The sequence below is a fragment of the Hevea brasiliensis genome, chromosome 12, assembly GCF_030052815.1.
Source record: "Hevea brasiliensis isolate MT/VB/25A 57/8 chromosome 12, ASM3005281v1, whole genome shotgun sequence".
In the NCBI taxonomy this organism is placed as follows: domain Eukaryota; kingdom Viridiplantae; phylum Streptophyta; class Magnoliopsida; order Malpighiales; family Euphorbiaceae; genus Hevea; species Hevea brasiliensis.
Genome location: NC_079504.1, coordinates 38233999 through 38246571, shown reverse-complemented (window position 1 = coordinate 38246571; position 12573 = coordinate 38233999). Strand labels below are relative to the sequence as shown.

Below are 12573 nucleotides of genomic sequence, written 5' to 3'. Positions count from 1 at the left end.
CATCCCAATCTCCACCGTTGATCACATTTGTAAGGACAAACCCGGAACCCTTGGATAAAGAGAGAATACGAAAAAACCAGCATCTTTTGCTCTTAGCGCTTAGAACGTTCCGGACAAGAAGATCTGGGACCGTCAGATATAAAGAAGAAAAGGACAAACGTTCAAGAGGGATCTCAGCCATTCATTTTGATTCTCTTTAATTCCTGGACATCCGATCATGTCCTTCGAAATCTTGACCCTCCATCTCCCTCAAAATAAATCCTGACCCTCCACGGGGAGCGCCCGATTCCTATAAATACCTGCATGAAAAACTGTTCAACAGAGGGACGGACAAAAAAAGAGAGGCTGTTATTATAGCGGAAGAACTCTGAAAACTTCATTCAGTTTGTTATTCCGCTACTTTGAAGTGTTGATTGGAAAAACTTTTGAAACTAGTTTTCTGAAGTGTTTCTTGAAAAGGATTCTGAATACTGGAACTCTACATTTCCAGTTTGTTCATTATCCGTCACACCCTCACTTTCACCCTTTATCATCTCTGCTTTCATTCCCACTGCCTAAGCTAAACTTCATTCCACTCGGCTTTTATCTTAATCGATTATATTTTAGCTAAGCTCCTTCACTTCCGACGAACATCGCCTCTCAAAGCTAATCACCCACTGTCTTATCTCTATTTGCCACCCCGTAGCTATTTCAGTAGATTTGGCTCCTCACAGGTAAGAGCTCATATTGCTGTTTTACTAAGTGTTTACATTTATTTTTTGCACTTTCTTTGTTCTTCTTACGTATGTGATTTTCTCCAAGTTCATTTTGTGCAAAAGGACCCAAAAGAATGTTACTCTCGAGTTATCCCTTTAGTGATTAGTACGTAATTTTATTAATCTTCGTCATTTCTGAATGCAAGTTTTTCTGGTTCCTAGTAGCGGGTAAATGGTCAGGCAAGATGTAGGTAACTGCAATTCAGCGATCTCTTTAAAAGAGAGAACTGAATAACGCGTCAGAAGATAGCCAAACTATTAGGGCCGACGTAAACAAAGAATTCGACAAAGAGGTCATAAAGTGGAATAAAACCAAAATAAACAAAACAGAATATATCGGTCATTAATAGATATTGGTAAAATGAATACATGGAAGGTCGGTAAATCAAGTCTAGTTTTCCCCATCTAGCCAAAAGGTATTGAGAAGCCTTATACCCAAAGATCTTTGAATGCCGTAATCCTTAGCCTTCGGCTCTTATGTCATGTAGCTAAATTAAAATCCGGAGATCGGAAAAGTCCCTTTCAGGCTCCTGTTAATCTAAAAGAGATCGGAGGAGAGTTCTTATCTGGTCTCAACTCAAAATTTTAATAACTATTAAATAGAGATCGGAGGAGGGTTCTTATCCGGTCTCCACTCAAAGTTTAAATAAATAACCATTAAATAGAGATCGGAGGAGAGTTCTTATCCGGTCTCAACTCAAAATTTTAATAACTATTAAATAGAGATCGGAGGAGGGTTCCTATCCGGTCTCCACTCAAAGTTTTAATAAATAACCATTAAATAGAGATCGGAGGAGAGTTCTTATCCGGTCTCAACTCAAAATTTTAATAACTATTAAATAGAGATCGGAGGAGGGTTCTTATCCGGTCTCTACTCAAGGTTTTAATAAATAACCATTAAATAGAGATCGGAGGAGGGTTTTTATCCGATTCTCACACCAAATCTTAACCCGTACGCAAAATAATCTCAAAACTAAAAAATTCGTAACGTCAATTCACTAAGGTGGTCTCATTTACTTGTGTATCTGAGTGATCCAAATTCAGTGAGAAATCAAATGTTCCTTTAGCCAAAAGGATTAACATTCCCATTCAAGCCCTCCTAACTAATTTATAAAGAACGCAAAATTAAATCTACTTACCCTTATTAAGGGACGAGGTGGGGTGCCTAACACCTTCCCCACCCGTTTACGGACCCCGAACCTAGAATCTCTGTTTTGAAGTGGTTTCATTTTTAATTTATTTTCCCAAATGGTTTTCTTTAGTTTCCCTCAAAACTAAGGTGGCGACTCCTCACTTTTCCCACTTCGGTGAGTGATCGTCCAGGCGACCGCGAAATCCCTTTGCGACAAGAATAATTGGTTTATCCCAAAGTCTATACTTGGAAAAGGTGTTAAAGAGGTTTAACATGCTTGATTCCAAGAGAGGATTATTACCAGTAAGACATGGTATCCACCTTTCTAAAGAGATGTCTCCAAAGACACCTGAAGAAAGAGATAAAATGGCAAGGATTCCATATGCTTCGGCTATTGAAAGTTTGATGTATACAATGATGTGTACTAGGCCAGATATCACATATGCTGTTACTTTAACTAGCAGGTTTCAATCCAATCCAGGTTTGGAATACTGGATATCTATTAAAAATATCCTTAAGTACTTGAGAAGAACTAAGAATTTATTCTTGATTTATAGAGGTTGTGACTTGCAATTAGATGGTTGTACTGATTCTGATTTTCAATCAGATATCGATAATAGAAAGTCTACCTCTGGGTTTATGTTCATTTGTAATGGAGGTACAGTTAGTTATAAGAGTTCCAAACAGAGTACAACTACTGATTCCACTACAGAGGCCAAGTACATTGCTGCATTAGATGCTACAAAAGAGGTTGTTCGGATAAAGAAGTTCATGACAAAACTTACAGTAGTTCCTTCCATTGAGTCAGTAGTTCCTCTCTACTATGACAATAATGGAGTGGTCATACAGACTAAGGAATCCCAATCTCACCAGAAATCCAAACACATAGAAAGACGCTACTACATTATCAGAGAGATAGTTGGGTGGAGCGATGTAGCCATGTAGAAAATAGCATTAACTGAAAATTTAGCTGATACATTCACGAAGCCTATGTCATAAGCTCAGTTAGACCATCATCTTGAGAAGATGGGTCAAAGATATTGTAATGAATGGCTCTAGTGCTAGTGGGAGATTGTTAGTAATATGTCCTAGAGCATATCATTTTATATGTATCTTGTACATATTTTATTAATAAAAGGCAATTTCACTTTTTCGTTTACATAATGTATTTATGTGTAATAGAAAAGGTCCATTGATATTTTGTTAGAAATTCTATTCTTAAGTTGTTAAGAATATGAGTGACAGTATTTCTAGTACAAAGTATCATAAATTGGTTCACAATCGAGGATACTTCATAAAGAACATGACTTATCTAGAAAGATTGTAATCATGTTTGTTCCCAAGGTATTTATATGAGATATAAATAAGATGGAGTGGTGAGTCTCATGCCACATAACAAACATGATAGGCACTTATACATGATAAGTAGGCCGAACCAGTGACGCTTATGACAAGCACATGGAGTTTACTCTTGTCAATGCATCGTCATATATCATATCAGTGCATATAATCTTTAGATATGAGATAACACAATTATCTTGTATATAGGTGGTTTGAGTTTGATACTTCTTTCATACTTGTACTGTGTACGGGTATATGGGCATGTGTTGGCTCCTACTAGTTATATATGGAGATAGGTGTTGATCAAGATGGAATTCGTTACCCTAAGTAAATAGGGATAAAATCCTATGTTCATTTAATTGTTCTTGATGTTTCAAGTTCTTGGCCAGGACAGACAGATTTAGTCAGAAAAGAGTTTCTGACAAGAAAATCTAACTAATCAAGAACTGGAATTAAAAGAGAACATAATGTTCATAGCAAATAGGGTTTGACATTAACTATGACTCCAGTTCAAATTGGGATTTTATAACGGAGAGATTCTAGTGCATGGTAACATATGATTAAAGGTTCATTTAAGGTATTCCTTGTTACTGATTGGGTGGCCATGGCATGCTATGCTAGGTGTCAACCATGGTCTATGAGATGCCTAAAATGATTTAGAGAAATCATTTATGGTAAGAAAGAGTTCTGATGATATTAAGAGTTAATATCATATCTCATTGCCAATTAGTGATAAGCCTAGTGAGTCACACACATACACAAGTTAATCACCAAGTAAAATGTGATTTAATTGATTAATTAAATAGGTTTAGTTTGCAATGAGATTGCAAAGTCCCTAGCATGGCTTGAAACCAAATCTAGGTTATTGGATGTATAATATAAGTTAAATTTATATTTAAAGTGTTTAAATATGAATTTAATTGTGAGAAATTAATTAGTTAATTTATAATTGATATAAATTGACTAAAAGAGGAGAAATAATGCTTTTGGGTTGAGAACTCAAAATTGCAACATAAGGGTAATTTGGTCATTTCACATTGTGACATGTGGCACCATGAGATAGTGACACATGGCACCATGAGATGGTGACACATGGCACCATATAAACTTGCCATTTGTCTTCCTATCATGCAAGATGATCAAAGTCAAGATTAAGTCTAGCTTTGACACTTGGCTTAATGAGATTAAGTCAATTAAAAGTAAGATGCAATGTGGTGGTGACATGTGGCAAAGGGTTTAAGTAATTATTTGACCTAATTATAAAAGGAAAAGAAAGAAGAATTAAAAATATAACTCTCACTATTCTAAGGGTGGCGGCAGCCACTATTCCCTCTCCCTCTTCTTGTTTTCTTCATCAATTCAAAAAGAATCATTCATTCTCTTTGAATTAAAATTGCTAGGAATTGTTTCTAGTGTCATATACACACATATAACCTCTTTAAAAGTAAAACCTCAAATTATAATTGGTTGGCAAGGCTTGAGAAGCAAAATTGGGGGCTGCCATTAGTGATCTTGATGTAGACAAGTTAGAGGGCCAACACTTGGGGTCCTAGGAGCTTCCTAAAGGTGTCAATTGCATCCATAGTGTATCAAAAAGGTTAGTGCCCAAATTCCTCTTTCAAATTAGGGTTTAATTGAATTAATTTGTTAATTCACAATCTTAAATGGCAAATGAAGATCCTAATATATATTAAAAGTTTTTTAACGTACAATTGAGCATTGAAATTAATTAGGCACATAAGAGATGTGGCATGATGCATGAAACCCTAGAAGAAAATTTTTGAAATTCAATGCTCCAATGCACCAATTACCATGCTTCCGCTCCTTCAATAGTGGATAGGTTGATCAAGACTACTCACTTCATTCTTGTTAGAGCTAATTATTCTATGGATAAGTTGGCTCAAGTGTACATGGTAGAGATAATAAGGTTGCATGGAGCTCTAGAGGCCATAGTCTTCGATAGAGGACCGCAGTTCACATCAAATTTTTTACACTATCTTCAAAATGAGTTAGGCACCAAGTTAGACTTTAGCATAGCTTTTCATCTTCAAACAGATGGACAGTCAGAAAGGACCATATAGACTTTAGAGGATATACTGATGATGTGTGTACTTGACTTTAGAGGATCGTGAAAAAAGTACCTTCCTCTAGTTGAGTTTGCATACAACAACAACTATCACTCTAGCATTGCAATGACACCATATGAGGCTTTATATGAGAGAAAGTGTAGGTCTTTGATGTGTTGGGAAGAAGTAGGTAAAAGAGTTGTAGCGGGAACAAAGTTGGTGAAAATCACCAATCAAGCCATGCCTTTAATCAGGGCAAGGTTGAAAATAGTAGCCAGTAGACAGAAAAGCTATACAGATCTCCATGAGAGAGAAGTGGTTTTCTAGGAAGGGGACATGGTGCTTCTAAATGTGTCTCCAATGAAGGGTGTCATCCGATTTGGAAAGAGAGGTAAACTAACTCTGAGATATATTGGACCATATGAAGTATTGCAAAGGGTCAAGAATGTATCTTATAAGTTTGCTTTGCCACCAGAAATTGAGAGAATCCATCCGGTGTTCCATGTTTCTATTTTGAGGAAGTTTGTGTTAGATCTGAACAAGGTTATAAGTGAACCAGACATGGAAATTTCGAAAGATCTTTTTCATGTTGAACAACCTATTCGGATCATGGATACTCAGATAAGGAAGCTCAGGAATAAGGAGATACCTATGGTCAAAGTCCTTCGGAATCGCTATAACATGGAAAAGTGCACTTAGGAAACTCGTGACTCCATGATACAATAATATCCCCACCTTTTCTAGGTATGTTATGTAAGTTATATATGTTATGTCATGTTTATTATGAGTTTATTTTAATATTCGAGGATAAATGTTCTTAAGGAGGGGGAGGGGAAGAATGTAATACCCGCCATTTTTCAATATCAGAATATCTGTCCTTGATAGAATATTCTGGTGAAAATTAAAACTTCAATGATAAGGGAGTGGTGGTAAGATGTGGAAATGTATTTATGTATGTGTGTTTGAAGTATTCAAAATGCTTTTAAAAATGAAAATGTTTTACTAGTTTTGATTAAGGAAAAGTTTTTAAGTGGGTGTTTGTGCAAAAGAAACTTCAACAGCCAACGGATGGACTTTTAGCAGTCGAAGTCTTTTTTTGGCTTAAATCCCTTTTTAAACAAAATGGACTCTGGTAGCTGGAACTGAAGCTTCCGACAACCAAAAGTCCTTCGACATAGAGGGTATAAAAGGTACTAAAACTCTTTTTTTTTTTTTGCCAAAAACACTTAGGTTTTCTCTTCTTCTCTCTCTCTTAACTATTGGAGCACACAAGGAGCTCTTTGAAGATATTTTATTGGATTTTTCAAAATCTGGAGGTGGATTCTTCCTTTTAAAAGTTTGGGAGAGTAGATTCAAGCTTTGGAGCTTTGATTCTCTCACCTCCAAGCTCTAAGAAAAGAGATAACATTCTTTTCTTATTGATCTAATAGGAGATCTATGAAAGCTGATGAGGGATTAGGTTTTTATAACTTAACTTTCATGAAAAGTTATTTTTAAGATGAGTTTTGGGAAGTTTATGCATGTTAAGGGTTAATTTATGAACTAGTTCAAATTATGAACCACTTTTATGTTAAAGATGTTTATGTATGGATAAAAAGTCTAAAGTGTAATGGTTTGTGATATGTTTAAGTGTTAATAATATAGGTGTTAAAGGTATGTTCATAGGTTTTAGGCTTGCTATGGGTTTCGATAGCCTTAAACTAACCCAATCCCTAGTACTAGTAATGGTCCTTAGCTTGGGTCATTACACAAGCCTTAGTGGGAGACAAATTATGAACTTGTTGGATAAGTGTCATATACGTCTCCAAATTGGAGAGATTCTCCACCACTTATATGGTTTATGTAACACCCCCGTTGCATAGCCTGGTAGATTTCACTGTTCCGGTGACCGGTGTCGGTCCGGACAATTATTGAGATTAGAGCCACATTTAAGACAACTTGAGAACCCATAAATACAAATAATTAGTAATGTTTAATTAGTTAACTATAAATAAGAAAAACAGAACATAAGAGGTTAAACGAGCCGAGAGTCACAAACATGAGTGACTTCCTGAACGATCACTAAGTCGCTTTAAACTCAAATTTCAACCGTAAAGTGACGTCATGGTCCTTAGGACCCTTATGAACACAGTGGAAAAGAGAAAATCACGAAAAAGAACTGTTAAGCTAGTCAAATAATTAGGTCAGGGAGCCGGAAGAAATATGGAATTATTTGCAAACCGGGATGAACCGGCGAGGGGCAATTTGGTCAATTGACCCCGAGAGCTGACTCCTGACCTAACTGTCAAATAAAATCGGAGAAAAGAAAATTTCGGAATCAAGAATTAAATTAAAGAACTAATAGAAAAATAGAAAAAAAAAAAAGAGAAAAGGAAAGAGTTTGGAAAAGTCAAAAGTTATGACATCATGCATGATGTCATAACTAAATTAATAAATTGAATTAATTAATTGGATTTAGGGGTCTTCCATAAGTAAAAAAACGTGTAAAGTGAAAACAAAGGAAAAAAATTAGAATTTTCTTCTTCTTCACCTCTCCCTTTGCCACCCCATTTTCCCCAAAATCCTCCATGAGTGGTCTTCCATGTAAGCTTACTTTTAAGCTTAGTTTTCTTCACTTAATTCAAATAACTCCATTAAAAACCTCCCTAGAGCTTATTGTTACAACTTGAGAAGAGGATTACAAGAAGAAAGGAGAGTTAAAGATAGGGTTTTGAAGCTTTAACAAAAGGTTAGTATGTTAAATTGTTACTTTTCCATTCAAATGCATGTTTAGGTAATTAAGTGAGCTAATAACTTGATTTAAATGAAACAAATATGGGAGAGGGACCAAACTGAAATTTGGGCAGCTTGATAGGAGTATGAATTACATGAAATTGATGCATTAGAAGGAGTTTAAAAGCTTTGATTAGTTGAATGGTTAAGGTTAAGTGCACTAGTTATGGTTAAATGCAAGAGTTAGTAAGATTAGGGTTTGTAGGCTAGGGTTTGTGAACCAAAATTTGGAGAAATATATAAATGGCATGTTGGACCTATTGTGAAGTGAAATAATGGTCAATTATGACCAAATAACTTGTGTGGGAATGATAGGAAACTAAGTTAAATTCGGAGGTCCAATGGTCATGCTGCTGGCAGCATGACCAAACCCACTTTGAAGGACCAAAACTCAAATTTTACAAGCCTAATGGATATGCCACCAATTGGAGATGAAAATAGACATAAAAGAGCACAATTTTCATTAAGGAACCATTGCCAAAAACTGACCAAAACTTGGTGAAACAATTGACCAAAGTGAATTGATTGCAGGCTGCCCTGCACCAAAACTGACCAAATGAACAGTAACTGTTCATTTGGTCATAACTCGAGCTAGGTAGGTCAAATTGACCTGAAATTTTACCAGCAATTAGATATGATATAGACCTAAAACTTTCATGAAGAACACCAACCCAAATTGGGCCATTAACTCATTCAAATCATTGAGCAAAGTTAAAATTTCTGTACTGAAATTCTGCAGATTTTTAGTTGAGCAGCAAAGTTTGGATAGCTATAACTCTCTCTAGAAAACTCGGATTTAGGCGATTCTTGAACCGATGGAAACCTAAGACATAGTACAACATTTCATATGAAGAAAGTGAGACCGAATTATGAACTTAACTTGATCAAACAATTGACCAAAGTTGAACCAAAAATCTGACAGCACCTAAATTGCAGTATGAACAGTGCACGTGAACAGTAAACTTATTTTGGCCATAACTTGAGCTACAAAACTCCGATTGAGGTGATCCAAAAATGAGAATACACTTAAGACAATAAGGAACATTTTCTATGAAGGAAGTTTTGTCAAATTCCAACAGTAGATCGACCAATGGAATAGTGCAACTTCGAAAACCAAAACCAAAATTGGCAATTTTGCCAAAATGACCTAAGCTTTAAACAAATGACCAAAACCAACAAGTTTGGTGACCAAAATGTGGTATGTGGGTGAAGTTGGAGTTCCCATACCCATTAAGCCTTAGAAAGTCAATAATTTGACTTGAATAGTGCAGTGAATAGTAACCAGAATCACAAAATTTCGAGATCGTCGTATTTAACACGTTAGAGCTAGCTAAATGTGAAGTTAAGTTTATTTTGGATTTATTTTAAGTTCTAGTACTGAAACATTGTAAAATTGTGTGTTTCAGTTGAAAAGAATATCGGGAAGGAACCCGAGGAACCGAGTCGAGGCTAAAGGACGACTCGTTTGAGGTTTGTGCACAACGTATACTTTTATAATCATCTTTTGCATATTGTTTTGAATAATGTGAAATATTGGATGATGGCATTCTTATGATATTTGACTTAAATTGTTGAAAGTTATTATGCATATTGAAATGACAATGTTTAGCAAAATGTCAAAATAAGTTTTGAAACCACAGTGTCATGACCATATATTTGAACACCTCACTAGCACGACTAGTGGGGGTAATTAGTTTTGAATTTTGATTCCTTCTCTGGAGAAGTGTTGAGGTGTGCCAGTAGAAGAGGATGTGAAAGGATATCCATATATTTGAGCTAGCTAGCCTTGTGATGTGATTTCTCTTAGCCTCTGGCTATTGAGATTCTATTTGTTTCGAATGGCATGATTTAACTGTGGGTTTTATGAAATGTGTTTTGATACTTTGAAATAAACTTGGTTTACATGTAAAATCTTACAATGCATGATTGTATTTAATTTTCATGTTTAATCAAATTTTTGAATGAATGTGCTTTAAGTTTTGCATAAAGATTATTTTAGTATATTGTGCACCATCGAGTCTTAGTACTCAATGATAGCTTTATTGCCGCAGAGATACTGTGATTAGAGGAGCAGCAGATCGAGTCACGAGGTGTGTGAAGTCATCGCTTGAAGCCTTCTGTATAATTTATACCCTAATCAGAATACTTCTTTTGATGTATATATTGCACATAAATGTATGGACATGTAAAATGGGTCTTGAGCAGCTTGTACACAAATTTGTATGAAGTTTGTAATAAAGTTTAGTTTGTGTTTCTTTTGATATAAATTTGTAAGGTTATGTATAAATTATTTTGTTTTTAATGAAATATGAATGATATTGATTGACAGTATTTTGAGAATTATTGAACTTGTGAATTTTGATAAATTGATTGAGTTTGATTGTGAAACCGAAGCAGTGGTTAGATAATTATTGGAAGTGCTTTTATTTCAGGTATTTGAAGAACGGTTTTCTCAAAATACAGAGGAAACTCGTTCAAAATTTATATAAGATTTGCGGAAAACTAAAATGGCCAAAAATATTAATTAGTTTTAATTTCAACTAAATGTTTTAAATACTTATTAGAAATGCTCACCACTTGTCAAAGATAAGAAAATTGTTTTAAAATCCCTTGTAGGGTACTTAATGAGTTATCGGTAGGTGAAGTTCGGTAGTTCATTAGGTATTCTACGGGATCATGTTATGCCTTACAGAGGGGTAAGGTGTGACATGTTTTAGTGGTATCAGAGCAAGTTTTTGAATTATGTTTTCAATTGTGAATTTGTGTCTTTTCTTTGTTAAGTACAACTGCTCAATGTCCATAATTGTTACATACAGTGCATTACATCATGAATATGAACTAACGGAGGGAAATCTCCTTGTGTTAATTGTTCAGAGATACCCTAACTTCAGATCAAATGGAAGAAGGATCGCTCGCTTGAGCAATGCTGAAGCCGAGGCACAAGGGGAAGCCCCACTTTATCGAATGTCGTGGGTCAAAGAAGACCAGCCACAAATGCCGCAAATTCCTCGCACAGCCAGACAAAGCAGATAGCGGCAATGTTTCAACAAATGGTCAGTATGCCTCGCTCAAGCTCCACCCCAACCACCGTGGCACAACCACCGCTCCAAAGCATAATATGATAAATTATTGAAGTATGGGGCTGCAGAATTTAAGGGTACAGTAGACCCACTTGAGGCAGAGCAATGGTTTGAAAGAATGGACAGAGTATTTAAGAAGCTGCACTGCCAAGATGAATTGAAGCTTGAGTACTGTGGTCGCCATCGCAAGGGATGCGTATGACCGTGGAAGACCATCCCCACGCCTTGGTCGAACCACCAAGCTAACTCGATGACTTCATTAGAGAGTTCAGACAGAAATACATCCCAGACGCATATGTTGATCAGAAGTTGCAAGAATTTTTGAGTTTGAAACAAGGAAATCGATCAGTGGCAGAGTATGAGAGGGAGTTCTCCCGCCTGAGTCACTATGCGGAGAGTCTCCTTACTACCAGTAAAGCAAGATGCAAGAGATTTGAGACGGGTTTGAAGCCCAGCATAAGGATGCAAGTTGTGGGATTTAGACACAGTAACTTCTCAGAACTTATGTCTCAAGCACTTGAACTGGAGAGAGTTGAAGCGCATAAAACCAGTGAAGGAAAAAGTCAAAAATCGTAAAAGACAAGGGGGAAAATCGGTTGAACAGAGTTCCTGCTACTCCGAAAGAGAAAGAAGTTTAGTGGACCCAGCAGGGGTCGAGGTGGAAGATTTGGTAGGGGCCGATTCTCTGGACAGAGACCCCCTAGGTCTGGTCAGCAGTCAAGCAGGGGTTCACATTCTGCCCGCCCCTGTGAGACTTGTGGCAAGATTCATGGGGGGGAATGTTATTGGGCCACTGGAGCCTGTTTTAACTGTGGAGGCAAGGGCCATATAGCTAAAGACTGTACTAGTGCTCCGAGATATGGTCCAGCTCCTACTACTGCTGAAGGATCTATTCAGAGTCCTGCTCCCAGAGGTTCACAGTCATTTGGCAGAGGAAGGGGCAGAGGTAGAGGCACTGCTTCAGGCAGTCAGGGCACAGTTGGTCAATCAGCACAGGGAAGTGCTTCGGTCAGAGTTTATACAATGAAACAGCGAGAAGAGGCTGAGACTTCTGATGTAGTAGCTGGTATATTTTCTATCTCTGATCAAGATGTATTTGTATTGTTTGATCCGGGTTCAACCCATTCATATGTTAGTGCTAGCATAGTTTGTTCACTTGCTGTTCCATGTGTGCAAATGGGTTTTGAAGTGCTAGTAACTAGTCCGTTAGGACAAGAGGTCCGGGTCAACAGAATCTATAGAGACTGTCCTTTGGTGATCCAAGGACATGTTTTCCTGTCAAACTTGATTGAAATGCCCTTTAGAGAGTATGATATCATCTTGGGCATGGATTGGTTAGCCAGGCATCATGCTATGATTGATCAGAGATCAAGACAGTCACTTTTGGTCTCCCTTTGTACGGTGATGTGGTAATACACGGGGAGAGG

General features: G+C 36.8%; 1 protein-coding gene across 1 annotated transcript; it reads left to right on the top strand.

Moving 5' to 3' along the window:
* Window positions 1-5630: 5630 nt before the first annotated feature.
* On the top strand, window positions 5631-5993 carry LOC110664171 (uncharacterized). Its single transcript, XM_021823739.2, has one exon. It carries the CDS (start codon window positions 5631-5633, stop codon window positions 5991-5993), a length of 363 nt encoding a protein of 120 aa, XP_021679431.2.
* The last annotated feature ends 6580 nt before the right edge of the window (window positions 5994-12573 follow it).